The sequence below is a fragment of the Silene latifolia genome, chromosome Y, assembly GCF_048544455.1.
Source record: "Silene latifolia isolate original U9 population chromosome Y, ASM4854445v1, whole genome shotgun sequence".
Lineage (NCBI taxonomy): Eukaryota > Viridiplantae > Streptophyta > Magnoliopsida > Caryophyllales > Caryophyllaceae > Silene > Silene latifolia.
Window position 1 is genome coordinate 287300070 of NC_133538.1, and position 19193 is coordinate 287319262.

At 33.9% G+C, this 19193-nt stretch overlaps 1 protein-coding gene across 1 annotated transcript; it reads left to right on the forward strand.

Moving 5' to 3' along the window:
• The first annotated feature begins 2049 nt into the window (after window positions 1-2049).
• LOC141630855 (protein FAR1-RELATED SEQUENCE 5-like) lies at window positions 2050-3261 on the forward strand. Its single transcript, XM_074443601.1, has one exon. It carries the CDS (start codon window positions 2050-2052, stop codon window positions 3259-3261), a length of 1212 nt encoding a protein of 403 aa, XP_074299702.1.
• Window positions 3262-19193: the final 15932 nt, after the last annotated feature.

A 19193-nucleotide genomic window follows, 5' to 3' on the forward strand; every position in this document is an offset into this window, starting at 1 on the left:
ATCTTGTAAAATTGCATGTGACAACATATTAATTTTCTATGACCAGATTCGAAATTTAACTCATATTAACCTATTTTTCACCTAAATCCGAATTTAATAATGAAAAAACCATTTTTCGAGCATAACAAGTCCAAAAATTATGAAAATTTACAGGTTATCTCAAAATAATATATGTGACAACATATCCAAAAATCACCTGAAAATTCGAAGTATAGCTAATTTTAGACCAAAAATGACATTTTTACTCATAAAATCATATTTAAATGCCATTATTGTATAATATGAACAATAAAAATCCGTAAAATTAACCAAAATATCCTAAAACATTTTAGTACCATAAATAATAACATGCATGAATTAATTTCGTGATATATCATAATAACACAAATTTTACAAGTGTTATATGTTATTCTTATAACTCGGAAAAACTTTTAACCGATTTGCATGCAAACAACCGTGGCTCTTGATACCGATTGAAGGAAATGTAGATCTATATACATACATACTCATATATGTTTTAATTTAATTTGTCATAAAATTAAGGTTGGATTTTATGCATGCAAACTAAAATAAAAGAAGATAAGAAAACATTTTCTTACCATATGAAATTCGGTCATATAGGGCACCAACAAGATCTCCTTCTTGTTAGTTCTTGAGCTTTCCAATAATGGATGAACATACAAAAATCCCAAAGTAGAGATTCTCCAATTAGTAGCACCCAAGACAATCCCTTAATCCCACAAATAAACATGTACTAGATGTTTGTATTGTAGTTTACCTTAAATTTGATTACTAATACTCATATATTACTTCGATAAAATTAGTAATCTTACATGAACAATTTGGATTAAAATCTCATCTTTTTGATGAAGATTAAAGAGAGAGAAGAGAGAATATTCATGAACACTTGCATGTTAATTGAATGGTAGTGTAAGAATAAAAGAAAAGAACCAACAACCCATAAAGAGAGGGAGTTGCACGGTTTTTGGGGCCTCAAATGGCATCATTTCTTTTCCTTTTACTCTTCTCAAAAATAGTAGGTGTGTAAGATGTGTAAGACTAGTTGTAGGTAGGCATCATTATGTTTATTTTATCAATTAAAATAAAACAACCAAAACCCACTAACACACCCTCCATTTTCGGTCCATTACTTAAAATGGACTACCATTTTATTTTGTCAATTTGTCATTTGTCACACAATATGTCACATGTAGTATGATACATGTTATTAATCAATTTTAATGCATATTTATCACATAAATATCATTTCATGAATTAATTAAATTACATACAACAAATTTACTAGTGATACTTGATCACATAAATAAAATGGGTCATATAGTTATAATTTACAACTTCTTGTAATTATAATTAACCATTCATTCTTATCTTTATTGTTTCTCAAACAATAGATAATTTTAGCAACAAAGCATTTTATTACTAAAATAATCTTATTTAATCCCATTACAATAAGATATCAATATTCTCTCTCTCACAAATCGAATTGTTCAATTTTAAGGAATTAATTAATCTGTATCGGTATACAACTAATTAACCTTTTCAATTAAGGGAATCGTCCTTTAGGTGTGACCTCAAGGGATCAACTGATCACCACCGTCGCACGACAGTAATGTCAAACTCTAGCCAGCCAATCATTACCGATATGTGTGGACCAGTTGACTATATACGTAATGTATCATCCCTTCCGTATTCTTGGCTTGAGATTTAATAATGATATTTAAATCATGTGATCGCACTATTGTTGAGGACACATTTCCCAACAGGTTTCATACCAAGAAAGTACACACAAACAAGATTCCGTGATGGTCTGATAGACAAAAAATCAATGGTCTGCAACAGACATGGATTCAAAAAGGATCGCAAAAAGTTTAAACCTGTTGTTGAATTTGAAAACACAGAAGAGAAAAATAAGAGGAAAAGATCTGTAGAGCCAAAGAAAACAAAATAACAAGATTTGGTTGCAAGGTAAAAATACGATTTTGTGTTGTATTCAATGACCTTAAGGAGCTAATAGGGTATGCCATTGATATGTTTTATGAAGGTCATAATCACAGACTCTGCTCACTCAAAGAAAGGGAATTCCAGAAAAATTTAAGAACACTTAACCTTTACATTAAGCAGACAATTGTTAACAATTATAAACTCAACATCGGTGCTACCAAGACATTAAGAATTCTGGCGGAACAATCAAATGGGTATGCCAACATCGGTGCATCTCTCACGGAATTCAAGAACTTCCAAATAAATATTAAATGTTACATAGGTGACAAGGATGCTGATATGTTTCTCGATTATTTGAAGGGGCTCTCTGAGTCACAAGATGGCTTTTACTTTGCTTATGAAGTTGATGAGGATAACTGTTTGGCTAGAATCTTTTGGGCAGACGCACAGGCAAGAATGAATTATTCCATGTTTGGGGACACCATCACCTTTGACCCTACTTATGGTACTAACAAGTACCACATGACCTTCACGCCATTCACTGGTGTTTACAACCACAAAAAGTCGGTGACTTTTGCTGCTGCACTTGTCGATCATGAGAACGATGGGTCATTTATTTGGGTGTTTAAGAAATTCCTTGATTGTATGGGCAACAAAGAACCTCAGTGCATTCTTACTGGTCAAGATCCAGCAATTAAACTCGGACTGCGTTCTGTATTCAAGAAAGCAAGACATCGCTACTGCATGTGGCATATAATGAAAAAACTTACCGATAAAGTTGAGTCACAGATTTGTAAGGAGATTGACTTTGTTGAGCGAATATGTGTAGTTGTTTGGGATACTGACTTGGAACCCTTAGAGTTTGAAGAAAAATGGTCTCAAGTGATTAGTAACTTTGAGTTGAATGATAATACTTGGTTGACATACATGTATAGCAAAAGGCACAAATGGATACATTCTTACTTTAGGGATAAGCCTTTAGACTGTCTTTTGAATACAACACAAAGATTAGAGAGTCAAAACAGTTATTTCAAAAGATTTGAGAGCATAGATGGCACAATTGTTGAATTTTGGTTGCGTTTTCAGAGTGCAATAGAACAACAATGCTATAATCAGAGATTTCTTGATGCTCCAAGTGACACCACGTTGCCAAAGGTTTCGTCTAAGACAATGGTTGAGAAACACGCCTCTAAAATCTACACACATACTGTTTTCTATGAGTTCCAAAAGCAAGTGCAAGCGGCTCCCTATTCTTGTGCCGTTAGGGGATTTTTTGAGCAAAAAACGTCGACATTATAGGTGTTGAAGGTGCCTACAAGCAACGTAGAATATTTCAGGTTATTCCATTGACTTTAAAATACAATAACTGTGATAAAAGAATACAATAACTGTGTTTTGACATTAAAATAACTGATGGAGTTCTACCGTGGTGTTCATTGCTATTCTGAATAAAATAATCCATGTTGAACTATATAATAACTATGTTTTCTTATCGTAATAACTACACTGTAATGCATGTTGCTCACAATAACGAATCAAAGGAAACAACATGTACGTGCAACATGTTTGAGAGGAAAGGAATCCTTTGTAACACATTATATTGATTATATGAGGAAAAGGATTGCATAGCATACCGGAGTAGTACATCAAAAGCAAATGGACGAAGAAATCATATAGAAAGCCTTTGTATGGACTGGAGGGAAAGTTATTTCAAGACTACGATCCCACTGATTTGAGAAAGTCAGAATTATCAAGAGTATGGTCTGAGTTTTATGCAACAATAAGTGTTCTTAACCCGATGCCTCAAAACCAGATCAAGGAACTAAGAGTGATTCTTTTACAATTCCGGGAGAAAATAAATCCAACAAAAGAGAGCTTGACAAAGGAACAAGAACTGGAAATGTTCTTAGGTTGTTCAGCAAAATAAAATATTACTGTTCTTCCGCCAAAGATTTCAAAAAACAAAGGAAGTGGCAAGAGAATGAAATCAAAAAAGGATAAGGCAATTGAGAAGGCTAGCAAACCGAAGAGGCTATGCAATAACTGCAAATAAATGGGAAACCATGACAAGAGAAACTGACCAAATCCATTTGTTGAGCATGTTTTGGAGGAAGAAGATGAAGAGGAAGATGAAATGAGGATGAAGATGAAGATAAAATTTGAATATGAATATGATACATCACAGTAATTGATGATAGGATAATTACTTTACTATAATTCTCTGATAATTTGTAATCAATAATTGTGTGAAAGTTTTACAATAGTCAATGTTATACTTTACAATAACCGCATGATTATAATAATTCTTTGAGCGTTTTACAATAACCAAGGTTATACTTTACAATAACCTTTACTATAATTCTCAATAATTGATTTTTTTCATTGAATACCTTGCAATATTACAATATTTGTTCTTTATAATCAATTCCTTTACAATAATTCTATGATGATTTGGAATCAATTTTGCAATTGTTGTGATTTTGTTCATTGAATTACCTTGCACTATTACAATAATTGCGTGAAAACTTTTACAATAATCAAGTAATGCTTTACAATAACCACAAATTTTACAATAATTGCGTGAGAGCTTACAATAATCAATGTTATGCTTTACAATAATCAAGGTTATGCTTTACAATAACCACGGTTTTACAATGATTGCGTGAGAGCTTTACAATAATCAATATTATACTTTATAATAATCAAGGTTATGCTTTACAATAACTACAATTTTACAATAATTGCGTGAAAGCTTTACAATAATCAATGTTATGCTTTACAATTATAAGTGAATAACTATCTGAAAAGTTTGGTGACAACCGTGTGCCTTGACTTAAACTTTGCTATTTGAGTTAACCAATTTAAAATAATTGCATTTGATAATTTGAATAACTATCTGAAACTATTACAATAACTGATGACAATAAAATTGTTCAATCAATTAAAATAAATGATCAAAGTTAAGAAGTTGAAATACAATAACAGCTTATAGGCATTACAAAAAACAACTATCTAACATTACATTATCCGACATGCCATCTATAATTGTTGCTCTTTTATGCTTTTCGCCGAGAAGCACCTTTTGAGGCTGTTGTTTTGTACCTTTTCGTGTCCGCTCTTCTATCTTTTAAAAGATATTTCTCTACTTCCAATATGCTATTCCTCAAAATTAGCACTTGTTCCAAAAGAGACGCTCTTGACTCGTTGACATCCGACATAAAAAAAAATAGCCACCATCTCAATCCATATAGGAATCCTCTCAACTTTATTCTTAACTGAATACAATCCCTTCTCGTGCTTCCCTTCATATGTGAGCATGTGAAACATGGTAAAAAATCCCGATTCCTTATCGTTCTTAACATTCGTTTTCCATTCAAAATCAACATTAACGAATGTAAATGTTTTAATGAGAACCCCTTCTTTTGCTGTTTTCCTTGTATCCAAAAAGTCAAAAAAACAATCAACCTACAGCATGTATAAACAAAAAAGGGATTAGAATACAAGAATATATAATAACTGGTTTAAAACAATACAATCCATGGTTTAAAACAAATATAATAATTGTGTTACAACAATACCATAATTGTGTTTTGACATTAGAATGACTGATCAATTGTATATAGTTAGGATTTAGAAAAACGTACTGTAATCTTTGCACGTCTGTAAAAATCAGATGTTTCCCAATCTTCATGCAACGTATGGTCCATCACATCAACCGTCTTGTTCATAAAGTTAACACAAACACAAAAGTAGTGCTTTTCTAAGGACAACGGGATGAAGACAAGGTCCACATCGATCTCAGAGTTTACAACATTTTCACCTAAAAAATAGTTCCAAAACCGCACAACCTTGTCTTTCTGGCTGTTAGTTGGGACTTCAACACCCCCTCCTTATTCCAGCATGTCTTCAAAGATTCCCTATAATACCATCAAAATTAAAAAATTGAAGATCAATGATAAACATTATATAATAATTGCACAATGAAAAACAAATAATATCATATGTTGTGTCCCAAGGAACATCATCATTGGCGCTTCTTTTTCTTTAACCTCCATGTAATTCAACACAACTGACCAGGGGCCTATTATGCGTAACTCAGTGTAATTTTCAAGCTTTGTAGAAAGAATATCAGACCTATCCAAGATAGCATTTCCCGCAGAAAACAAAAGCTCACTGCAAGGAGTAAAAAAGCTTAGTAATATTAAACTACAAGTAATGTATAGAATAACCGAGTTTTCATTTGTAGAAAATATAAAATAAGTCACTACTAGATACAATAACTGAGTTTTTATAATACAATGACTAGGTTAGAGTAATACAATAACCGAGATGTAATGTTTACAACGACTGCATTTGTAAAAAGATAGAATAATTGAATTTGTATAATACAATAACTGCAATACAGTATTAAAATAACTGCATTACAGTAAAAGAACTTAGTCATATAAAAATAACTGGAGTATAATGTTACCGTATTTTTAAGAAAATTATGTACTAAAACAACAAAACAAGAACAAATTGAGTTTGAAGAATAGAACATACTCATTTGCAAGATTGTAATCATCCAAGAAACAATAATCAACAACTTGTTTCTTCACGCTTGGCATAGCACGTGTATATCTGCTGTTAGCCCTCATAACTTTGAACACTACAACAAGAGTTGTATCTGCCTTGCCACAGTTTATTGAGCAGCCAAGACCATCAGAGTTCGGTCTCCTAAAACTACCTCGGGATGATCTAATCATCCCAGCGCTCATAGGTGTATCGGGCATCATCTTTTTTCCAGGCACCGGAGTACCTACACCATTATCCAGTTTCTCTGCCATAACCGTAGAAGCCTCCAAAGCCTCTGCCTCAGACCTCATAGCTTCTAACTCAGCTAGATTACGCTTCTCAACCAAAACAGGCCGCAAATGTGCCTTTACCTTTGTAAATGACTCGACTAAAGGCAACAACTTTTCCCTCTCTTGGTTGATATTGGCTAAAACCAAGATAGCAGCTATCTAAGTTCTATAAATAATCCTTTTCAATGGATCATGCAACTCCGATGTAAACAACTTCCCAACATAAAACATCATATGAATCATGACAAAAACACCACAATACAAGTTTTGAGCACCTTCCGATTTTCACTCAAAAACCACATCTACAAATTTGAAATTGCAAACCTCGCTGCCTCTTTCAAAACCTTTCTCGACAAGAAAATTACCAAATATTTCAACCTGGTTAAATTTAAAAACAAAATCCACCGTTCATGAAAAAAAACATATTTAAAAGAAGTAGGTGAAGAAAAAAACTTAGAATAAGGTACGTACAATAGGGTTGGTAGCCGACACCCAGATATTATCTTCAAAATCATCATTTACATGATTGTCAAGATAGTGCACAGTCTTCCCCACAAAATTGACAGCAACACAGAAAAAATGATCTCCAAAATGAACAGGAATAAAAACCTGACGTGATAAAACAGACATTCATACCAAATTTTTAAAAAGAAAATTAAAAAAAATAATAAAGCTAATCAACAGAAGAACAAAAAGAGAAGTGGAAAATTATCAAATCGGCCCCAATGTCAAGGGAACCTTGGCTGTTCTCAATGATGATGTCCCAAGCATTTAAAATTTCCTTTCTATATAAACCTTTCTCATCATCAGCAGCTTTGATAAGTTTAAACAAAGAAGCCTATGAAAATTATTACCACACTATAAGTAATAGTAATATAACTTTAAAAAGAGAAGAGAAGTATCACAATTGGAAAACTTATTTAACTGAATACATTAACAACTATTCTGCATTACAATAACTAACACTATAGAATACAATAACCATTATAAAACTTAAAATAATACATCACAAAAATGAAAAACACAATAACAACTTCATTATAATGCAATAATCACACTAATATATTGAAATAACAAAAAATAAAATTATAATATAACAAAATTCTGAAAAATAGGAATCCTTGTTTAGCTGAATAAAATAACAGTTAACATGCACTACAATAACCAATACACTATAATAGAATAACTGTTATAACTATTTTGAAATAACTGATACAAAAATATATACCAAATTGCACATACCGAATGACTTGTATAGAAAAAGCTTCTTGTGGGGGATAACCCTTTCCCAGCCTTGAACAGCATGTCATTAAGTAAAAATGACCAGCAGTCAATCACGTTCGATGTGATCATAGTCTTAGCAGACAATGAAATAATGTCATCTTGAGTTAACATATTGTGAAATAAAAATACGACGAAATCCTCCCTGCCACATTGAAACAAAATATATAGTTAGAAAAAAAAAACAACAAACAACGAAAAAGCTTTTTAAAAATGGATATAGTAAACAAAAAAACAAGCAAGGAAAAACATATAATGCTTACCCAATCCGTAAGCCATGATCGTAAAAAAAAAAACAGTAATCAAGTACATTCTTCCTCAGCCTCAAAATAGGAGCAAAAAGCTCCTTGTAGTCATACAAAAACTCAGACACTACCACTACATCAGGATCAGGTGATCCGCATGCCAAACCACACCCTTACACCATAATTTCTAAAAAACGTATGCTCAGGCATAACGTCTGGATGCAGCAGATAAGTATTTACGACAGAGCTATCTTGAACTCTATCAACAAAAAGAGACTCGCTGGCAACTTTGTTAACAACGCCAGCCAAATTACCCAAGTCCACAGCTTCACCCTCAACATCATTATTCTCAATGCTGACATTATTTAGCACCTCCTCATTCGGTTTCTCAACCGGTACATCAGGAATCTTATTTTTACCTTTCTTCCGAGAATAAACCACCTAATATTTTTCTGGATGGAACACTGAACCCTCATTCTTTTATATTTCCCATTTTCATGCTCATTGCAAAAACTTTCGTACAATGGCAGTCTACTTCCCGCCTGTTTCATTTCCTCAGCTTTTTCGCAAATAAAATTGAAATATTTAGTGAACAAGGAATTGTCATCACTAATAAAAGAGAAGTCCAAGAAACTAAAGTAGCTGTCGAAGAATCTTCAGTTGAAGAAGAACCACACTCCTTTTCTATCGCTTACTTCCGTTACGTGTACAAATGGAGAAATATCTCAACATCCCTCTTCATCATCAAAAGATGTGCTTGGGAAACCTAAGAAAAAAAAAAGAATGAAACAATAGCTATACTAAGTCTTTACAATAATTATTGTACTAATTGAAAACAATAACTGCTATAAAGTTTTAAAATAACTACACTAAATCTTTACAATAACTACAAAACAGTCTTATTGTAGTTATAGAAAATAACAAGTCATAAATTACACAAGCATGATTGGAACTTACATTAGGAGCCTTTGCTCGAATAACATCATTAGTATCAAAATAGTCAGGCAGTTCTAGACACTTTTTTCCAGGTTCATGTTTATCAACAACAACTGCACGTACATCAGCAGCCTTTGCTTCTCTTAAGCGTTTGCAGACGGGATAGACACTGTTGATATATTCCCCATTCCATAACGTGAAAGGATTCAATAACCCTCTGATTAAACTCATTTAATTGATGATCTAAATTACTCTTTGATTTAGTCATTAGATCTAGTGCATGCAAAACAAAATTAACAAGGTTAGGAGAAAACGATTTTCTTATATTGATAATGGACGAAATATGGGCACTAGGTTAGAACACCTTCCTAACCTAGATCTTGAGCTTAAACATATTAGGATGATCCTCCAAAATCTTCAAGTATTCATTGTGGAATACCTCCTCTTAGTTGCACCAAGACCATCCCTCAATACTAATATTATTACTAACTAGATAACAATATTAGTTACCTTAAATATTGATTCTAATGTTAGTTATATTACTATCATAGTAATCTTTTGTGAATATTAGAATTTATGAACAAATTTTATGCATAAAACAATTTTTATGTGAGAGATAAAGATAGCGAGTTTTTCACAAAAACATAAGAATAATAATAATAAAGATGAGAACTTCTTCTAATCTTTTATGGGAGAGGGGGGGGGGGGGACCGGTTTTTTACTACCCATGGGAAGGGTGATTTCTCTTCTGAAAACTCCTTTTGTTCTTACCCATAAGTAGAGTAGGTCCTAGGGTTTTAAGGCATGCTTATGGTGTAATGATGATGTCTTAAGCATGTAATAAACTAATGACAAAATCATCATCCACTAACTCTTAATCCAACCGGTTTTCTTACCTAAAATGGACCTCCATTTTATCTTTGTACTTAGTCATTTGTAATTTGGTAGGTCATGCTACATATAACATGTTATTTAATATTATAATGCATATTTAACAAATTAAATATTAGTTTATATCAAATAAATTACATTTATCAAATTGACTAGTAATTCATAATTACATGTATATAAAATGGGTCATTTTAAGTCTAGTCAATATAATCTACAACATTTTGCAATTATTATTAACTAATTACTCTTATCTCAAATGTTTCATAAACATCAATCAATTTTAGTAATGTAACATATTAATTACTAAATTGAATCTTATTTAATCACATTAAAATAAGATATAATATTCTCTCTTATATATCAATTTGTTCAATTTAAGGATTTAATCAATCTGTATCGTTATACAATCGATTAACTTTACAATTGAGGAAATCGTCCTTTAGGTGTGACCTTAAGGGATCAACTGACCACCACCGTCAAACGACAGTAATGTCAAACTCTAGTTAGCCAATCATTACCGATTAATGTTAATCAGTTGACTATATATATTGAATTATCCCTTACGTATTCTTATCATGAGTTTCAATAATGTGATCGCACCATTGTTGAGGACACATACTCCAACAATCTCCACTTGTCCGAGACAAGTGTGCGTCACCAATTCTCTTGTCCTATTACAATCTCCCACTCAATGCAAGGTGTCTTGGAGGTCGTTCTTGCATGTGATCATATCAAGAGTGGTTTCCTCGATCTGGAGAGTAACTTTCTGACCGGAATTATCCACCTTAGATACTTTCCGAGCGTGGCCACGCATTTCCAGTTCACTACTCCTCGAGTGGCCTTGAGATTTCAAATAATCTTGACAAGGGGTGGACAATTCCTATCGCACTATTCCCTTCGTACACCCACAGTTCATCATGACCAAAAGATGAACACTCACCCCTTTTGACAGAATGGCTTGGGGCAAAAATCAAAGTCAATCAGAAACTGTGTCGACTTGGGCGAACAGTCTCTAGTCAAAGAATCGACTCAAAAGAATACAATAGTAGCTCTCGCCACAACCAGGCTATATAAAATTACCAGAACTCTATTAGCGGTCACTGCCCGACAGATTGTCCCATACAGTCTGCCTATGTGATCGACTAGTCATCTCTTATGACTCTATGGCATTTGAACTTTCCATCAATCGACTCACACTCTAGTCACTAGGAGACGTCACCTCATGTAAGTGACTAGGGACGAATACTATGTTAATCCAGTTCACATTCATAGGGTTCAACATTGTCTTGACAACCTATTTGGAAAAACAAAGCATTAAAGAAAACAGTTTTGAATAAAACTCAAAGAATGAGTGCATTATCACATAGGTAAAATTGATACAATATCAATTACTACATAATCTATAATTTATTTTTAATCTTGTATATAGTGGATCATCTCAATTCAATTGAAATGGCATGACACATCATGCTAAGCCTATGTGAAGGCCTTGATTAGTAAGTCTTAGCAACACATTTCACTTTACTAACCTTACTATATACTATTTCCCTTTGTTATGTATAATCTTTATTGTAAAACCCTTTGAGTATATGTGTCTAGATCCAATCTAGACATAGGCTATCTTGCTTTAGAATAGCTCCCACTGTCCTCACAGAGAGTAGGGATAGGACCTTCGGTTATTGGAACGAACTATCATAGTTCCTCTAATTCACAAAACCGAATCCTAATATCATCCCTTCCTTCTTTCATATCTCATTATTACAAGTGTACTCAATTTCCGTTGTGTATATCTCATTGTTCAATTGCCTAGGTCGTTTCTAGCAGATATCCTCCTTAAATAATATAGCCAAGATGGTTCTCTAACCATCCTTATGTGTTTAGAATATGGTTTTTGTGTAACTCCTTGCACATAAATCCATCTCATTTCTAAATGCTTAACTTCATATCTTTAGTACTTCCTGAGTACTAACTAATGAACTATGTGGCTATATAGAGGCTTCTCTCAAAAATTCGATTTGTAACATCTCGTCATACTCCAAGTATACAAAGTTTAAGAATGGTGATACATCTTAGCGTAATGAATAAATCCCGCAGCGGAAGCATGTGGATTCAATTTCTACATGTTCAACACCTTTGAACTTGTCCGGACTCTTATCAATATAAGAATATTCATTTATCGCTAATAACCTTTTAGATCTATCTTTATAGGTCTGGATACCTTAGAGATGTATTATTCTTCTCCTAAGTCTTTCATCATTCACAATGATCAATATGTCGTTCATATATAAGACTAGTAACACAACTTTACTCCCACTAAACTCCATGTATAAACAGAACTACTCGACAATTCGAGAAAAGTTTATCACATGATCAAAACATACAATTCAACTCCTTAACTTCTACTTAAGATTTGTTCTTAAGTTCGTATCCTACCTTAGGATAGTTGCGATTTACAAAACTCATGCAAGATGATTTTAAAATCTAACAGTCAAATAATATTATTAAATCCAATTTTAACAAAGCGTTGTAATTGGTGTAAACCTCTTACCACCAATCAACCAAGTTATGGAAACATCTTAATGTTTATGTTCATTTCGGACTTTTGCGGAGTTGAAACTAGATAAAGCATCTTAATAAGTTACAGGTTTGTTACTTTCAAAAATAACATAACTCCTGTCTACTTTAGGTTTCGAAGAAAAAATTACTGATTTTGACAAAGAAGGAACATCTTCCTACGTCTTATTCTCAGTTTGTGGCTCTTGAACATTTTCTCCCACTCTGTCTTTATGAAATAATCCACTTTTCTTTAATAGACAGCATCACGAGCCACAAACCCTTTATTCTCGTGATCATGTAGGAAGAGAGAGCACATTTTTACTGTCGAAACAAGCTACAATTTAGGTACCATGTATAACCATATCTCATATGAAAAGTAGATGATTGCTTTAACCATGTTTTATATTAGTGGAAAATTTAAATGCCAGACAAATTTTTATAACAGAAACTACCTCCAACTACAATGTAAAGATTCAATCATATCGTAATGAAAGTGAACTTTCGATACCATATCACACTCTTTTTAGTGAAGATAAAAGTCATCACTTTACTGTTCCCATTTGAGCAAAGTACTAATACTTTGGTTTTATAATCTGTAGGTTTTGATATTTTTTAAACATTTATTGAACATATTCAAAGAATTTCTCTTCTTACCTCATTAAGTGGATATCAAGTATCTACCTAATTCGTTGGTAAAAGAGATGAAGAAGTAATAACCTTGTCTGACTGAAATTGTATTCGACCATACACTTCAAAGTGTAAATAGGGCGAATATCTTGTTCTATTCATAATCCTTTTCCAGAAAAAATCATGAATTAACTTACTTTGAATATAAGATTCGCACACACCAAAAGATTCCCAATCAAATGATTTGGAAGACTAGTCAAAACTAGTTTCTAAATGCGATTTTCAATCAGGAATTGAGAAATGATTGGGGTCACCAACTTGAGTCTTGTAAATATGACATTTATTTTTAGTTTGAATATAATTACCTTGATTTTTATGGTCTCACCATAAACTTAATCGTGGTATGTAAGGGCGCAACGCTTGTTTTAATTGCATAATAGCGAAACCCTTTGCGTTTTATACAAAAACATGAATTATATTCTTATTTAGACATATTGTACATCATAACAGTTATTGAGGTACATTTCTAAATACAAAACTAAAATGAGTACGCTACAACATTCATATGTTCTTGGATAAAATGGCAACTACTCTAAATCCATCATGCAAATTTCTGAACTTATTTTTGCTAGTCGTCACACGATAATGCCAAATATCATGACGAAATCCACAAATTTGTATCAAATACTCATGATGTGGTATTTGGCAAGAATGCAAAGTCAATGTCATAGATTTTCAAGGTGGAATATGTTGGAGTCACACGACCAACTTCCTTGATCTTTACTTATTGGGGTTTGTATCTATTTTAGTGTCTAACACCTTTTCTTTCGAACCTAGTTCTATCCTTAATAATTAAGATAGGTACTTACTCCTTATTGCTCCCACTGACTTCAAGAATTTCTACTTGATGAAGACTTATCTTCATATAAATTCCTAGTTAATCCTTTACAAGGGTTAACTCTATTGTGGTATTTGGTTAATCAAAATTTCTAACAAATTAATTTACCAATTTAACATTGTCATGTTCTTAGTAACTTAAGTACTTGATGACAAGTGTTTAGTTTGAGTAATAAGACTTTTGAACCGTGGATGCATAGAAGATATTATCGAAACATATTTTGACTAATCATTACTTCTATTCACACATCTTCACAAGAAATCAAACATAGACATGTTAGGAATTTAAGATGCTAATCTTTTATGTCATAGAACAACTCCTATGGAGTTCTATGGAATAGAACAATTCCTATGGAACTAGTCCATGCCTTATTTAAACGGTTTATTTGAGGATTTAGAAAGAGATTCTATTTGTCGTTATTAATAGTGGTTTAGTGGAGACTCGTGTTACAATCGAATTGATATCATATATTAATAGGAGAAAAGATAAAGAATAACATAAAACAATGAAAAAAAATGAAATAGTGGGAAAAGAAACATTCATTATTAATATATGAAAACATTTTAGCATGTTTTAGCATTTATATAGTGACCTCTACCCAATTATATAAATGATTCCGAGATCCATCTTCACACAAACATGGGCACGGAAAACCGATATATCCCATACTTGCATAAATTTGGTGAATTAACTCTTTAATTGATTCTACCTTAGAACTCCCGGTCGATGAATTTCATAAATTCCATCTCTAGCCCCGGAATCATAAGACTAGTCTTTATATCCCGTTGAGTCCAACCAAATTTCGCGTTTAATAACGTTTTATTACCCCACATACCCAATAAAAAATGAAAGTACCCCGGGAAACCGAATCTATCCCCAAATGTCAAAGGGATTCATGGGCCCTACTATTTGGAAAGGCTAATCTCAATTTTAAATATGTGAGAGGTCTTGTCGATTTATTATCTATCACTTTTATGTGAACTATATTAGTGAACTAACGATAATTATAATAGACATGATCGAAAAGACGATGTATATATATAAAAAAGCATGTGATGTTAATGGCGATTTGGCAATACATGTAACATATAAAAAATGCAAAGCAATAAATAAATTTCCTAGTATGGCCTTTCCTAAAATAGAAATTCTAATAATCTATTACAAATTCGGAAACCAACTCCTTTGGTCCCTAGAATCTTCTTATGGCACGCCTTCCAAGGAAACTCCGTCTTGTCGAAACACCTTCCGAATGGCACCATCTTGAAGGAACTCCGGAATAACAAATATAATAAAATACATATCTATTCCTATTATACATTTGTAATATGAAAAACTAGTAAAAATAAAAGTCATACGAGATCACATTAAAATTACAACCGAATCGGTATTCCCTTACATTACAGGTAATACCGATTAAAAATAAGGCCATACTAAGATAAAATTACATAATTCAAAATTATATAAATAAAATATGAAATTCATCAATAAAAATTGCAGCATAAATATATGTGTCTAACATGCCAAATTAATGTGCCAAATGTCCCTACTTAAATCTTATATCGTATATAATCCGGTTTTATGGAAATGTGTGATAATAACTTATTAAAATCACAAATCAATACTTAAATCAAATTTAAGCCCAAGTTAATTTCACGAGTGTTCAGAGCTTCCAACTTAATGAACCATCCCACCATAGAATGTTTGGGCACAATCTAGTCCTGTGTGTCCTTTGTGAAGAGGATACTGAATCTCATGCTCACTTATTTACCTCATGTCAGTTTAGTACGCAAATCCTGAGAGAACTGGAGAATTGGTTGCATCTTCAAGTACAAGGTCCTCATGGGAATTACTCTAAGATGCAACGTAAGGTGTGTTCCATGGCTTGGTTAGCTTACTGTTATGAAATTTGGACTGAGAGGAACAACAACAGGATTGAGTTACAAGTGAAGAGACCTTCCTTAGTTTTGAAGCATTTGATACAGGTTATTCGTGGAAGGATACAAAACCTACTGCCGCCTAGGGTCAAGTCCATTGATGCTCAATGGTTAATTAGCCTAGATATCAAATGTTAAGTTGTTAATTCTGAATTTGTTGAATGTTGGACGGGCAAAATGCTTGTAATTGTAATATGCCACTTTTATTATTAATGGAAATTGTAATACTCCGTATTTATAAGTCTTGGGGTACTCTATCGAGTAGCCCTTACTCTGTCGAGTAAGGGTAGGTTGCGAGATAAAATAGTTTCTGACCTGTTGGGTACTCGATCGAGTAGCTGGGGTACTCGATCGAGTAAGGGGGTACTCGATCGAGTACCTTGGGTACTCGATCGAGTGTCCGGTTTTACGTGGAGTTTTCTCGGGTTTTGTTAATTATGCGATTAAGGTATTTAAACATATTCGTCATTGTTTTAATTCACTTTTACAAAACCTAAAACCCTGTTTAAGAGAGAAAGCAACCGGTTCATCTTCCTAATCGCATCCTTAGCAATTCCGGAGTTGGGCGGTCGAGTTCTTGTGGTTATCCGTATCGTTGAGTTCCCTGCGTCGAGGGTAAGCTTTTAATATAATTTTTATAATGTTTTGTTAAGATTGGTTAAACCCTAATTTAGGAATTGGGGTTTTGGTGTGTAGTTTGTGATGTGTAGTCTTTATGTGTTATGTATGATAGGAGGAGAATTCGTAGAGGAGCCGTTTTGATACTGTTGTAGATACCGTCTGCGTGTTGTGCTTTCAGGTAGGATTTCCTACTCAGTATTAGTCCCATAATGGGATATTGGTGATGTCTTTGTAGTTAGTTGATTGATATGATGATTGTAATTGTAATTGTGATTGTGATTGTGGTTGTGTTTGTGATGGTTCTCGAGATGCGTTCTCGGCTGAGTGGGGTCACTTGCGGGAGTGATCTCACGCCCTAGTTTCGCCCTTCGTGGAACCCGCCACGAAAGGGGATGTGCACATTAATGGGACAGGGTTATCGCTCGTATGATGAGAGGGGCTTAGGTGGGAACGGCTGCGGTCCCCCATGGCGGTAGTCTGGTCCGGTGGACGGTCAAGTATTGAGACGATGGGAGTTGGTGGTGTGTGTGTGTGTGTGTGTGTGACGATTCGGTTTGTCTGTTTATCTTATTGTTGATATATGTATTGAATTGTGTGATTAATGCGACCCGTTTAAATGTTTTAAAACTGTGGTGATCCATTCGGGGTGGTGAGCGAGTTATTGAGCGAGGTGTGATATGACGCGTATGGATAGCTGGGATGAGTCATCACGTGGCAGTTAGAAGTCTTCATTTGTGTCGACGAAGTCTAGTAGCTTTGATAGTTTAGTCAGAGACCGTATGAGAACCTTGTAATTCCTTTAATTAGTTTTGGGTTTGAACATGTAATCACTTAATCTATAATTACTTTAAAAGTACGTTTCTTTATTGTCTTATGATATTGAGTACCTCGGGCAACCGAGATGGTAGTATCCTTATACGAGTGGTCCTGGTAAGGCACTTGGAGTATGGGGGTGTTACAAATGGTATCGGAGCGACGATTTTGGAACTGTAACAAATGAACATAATGAACATAGGGAGTCTAATAAAATGAACCTGGTGTATGTGTAATGGGAGCCGGTGATGCTAGGTTTTGGGTGAGTAGGCGCCCTCACTTCAAAATCTTGGCCCCATGATACTTAAGCCAATCACATGGTATGGGAACGTGGAGTCCGTGTGTATATGTGCGACGTGTATGTTAATTGTCTTTGTATATGGTTTGTTGAAAGCATGTTGCATGATAGTTGGTAGACATGTTGGTTGGGATCGTTGGAAAAGTATATGAGAATGATGAATGATATGGTAGAAAAAGAAAGTAGTTCGTATATGATGATGTGTGATGAAGTGGATTTGTAATGTTGTTGTATTAGCAACATGGAAATAGGATTTGTAGTGTATGGGTGTGGTTTGTGTTATGAAAAGTTATGAAAATTTAAAACATGCGGGTAATACATGATTGAAAGTTGAATGTTAAATGAGCATGATAGATGGTAATGTTTGACTTTTGGTAAGTGGTAACATGAAGAATAGAGGTTCAATGATATGTGTTTTATATAACGAATTGGATGAAAAGCATGATGGTTGTTTATAACGTGGCACTTGATAACACGAAGTAGATTATTTTGTTAATTGTATGAGGAGTCGCGCAGATTTGAATGCGTAGTTGTAATCATAATGTTGAAATAATAATGAATGCATAGTACGTTAGGGTATGTGAGATAACATTCGGGTAGTATTCACGAGTCTGCATGACTCGATCGAGTGGGTACTTGTCGTTATTTTGACCAGAATCGTGTTTTTGGGCACTCGATCGAGTACCTCGGGCACTCGATCGAGTAGCGGACTACTCGGTCGAGTAAGTCGGAGATCGGAAGGTCTGTTTGGGTTCGGAGTCGGGGCACTCGATCGAGCATGTTGGGCACTCGATCGAGTAGCCTCAACTCGATCGAGTAGGTTATAGTACTCGATCAAGTGGGGTCTGTGCTTGGTCATATCGTATTTCGGGTCATATGTTTGTCTTTTGACATTCGTTGCATATTATGTTTAATTCAAAGGTGTTGTATTACTTCTTTATGCATTGTTTTACGTATGTGTTGGTCCTGAAGCGTAAGTTACCCAATCTTATGATGTAAAGAGTGGCACTATGATGAGTATGAGTTCGGTGGGGAGGACATGAGTTATATGTGATTATGATAGATGGTGGAAAAAGAAAAGGAAGATCGGTATAGTTTATTGAGGCATGGCGCACGTTTTGCGAGACGGGATGAGTGATATGATTGTGTGTTGAGTAATGTAAAAATAAGTGAATATAGACAAGGGATGATGTGAGTATAATGAACGTGAGAATGAAAAGATTGAAAGTAAGAATGTGGATAGTGGCGGGTTGAGATGTGTAAAGAGTTATGGAGGAAATGGTTAGG

What these genes read in the sequence shown, in the direction of transcription:
- LOC141630855 (XM_074443601.1), top strand. Translation starts at nt 2,050, where the DNA reads ATGTTTTATGAAGGTCATAATCACAGACTCTGCTCACTCAAAGAAAGG.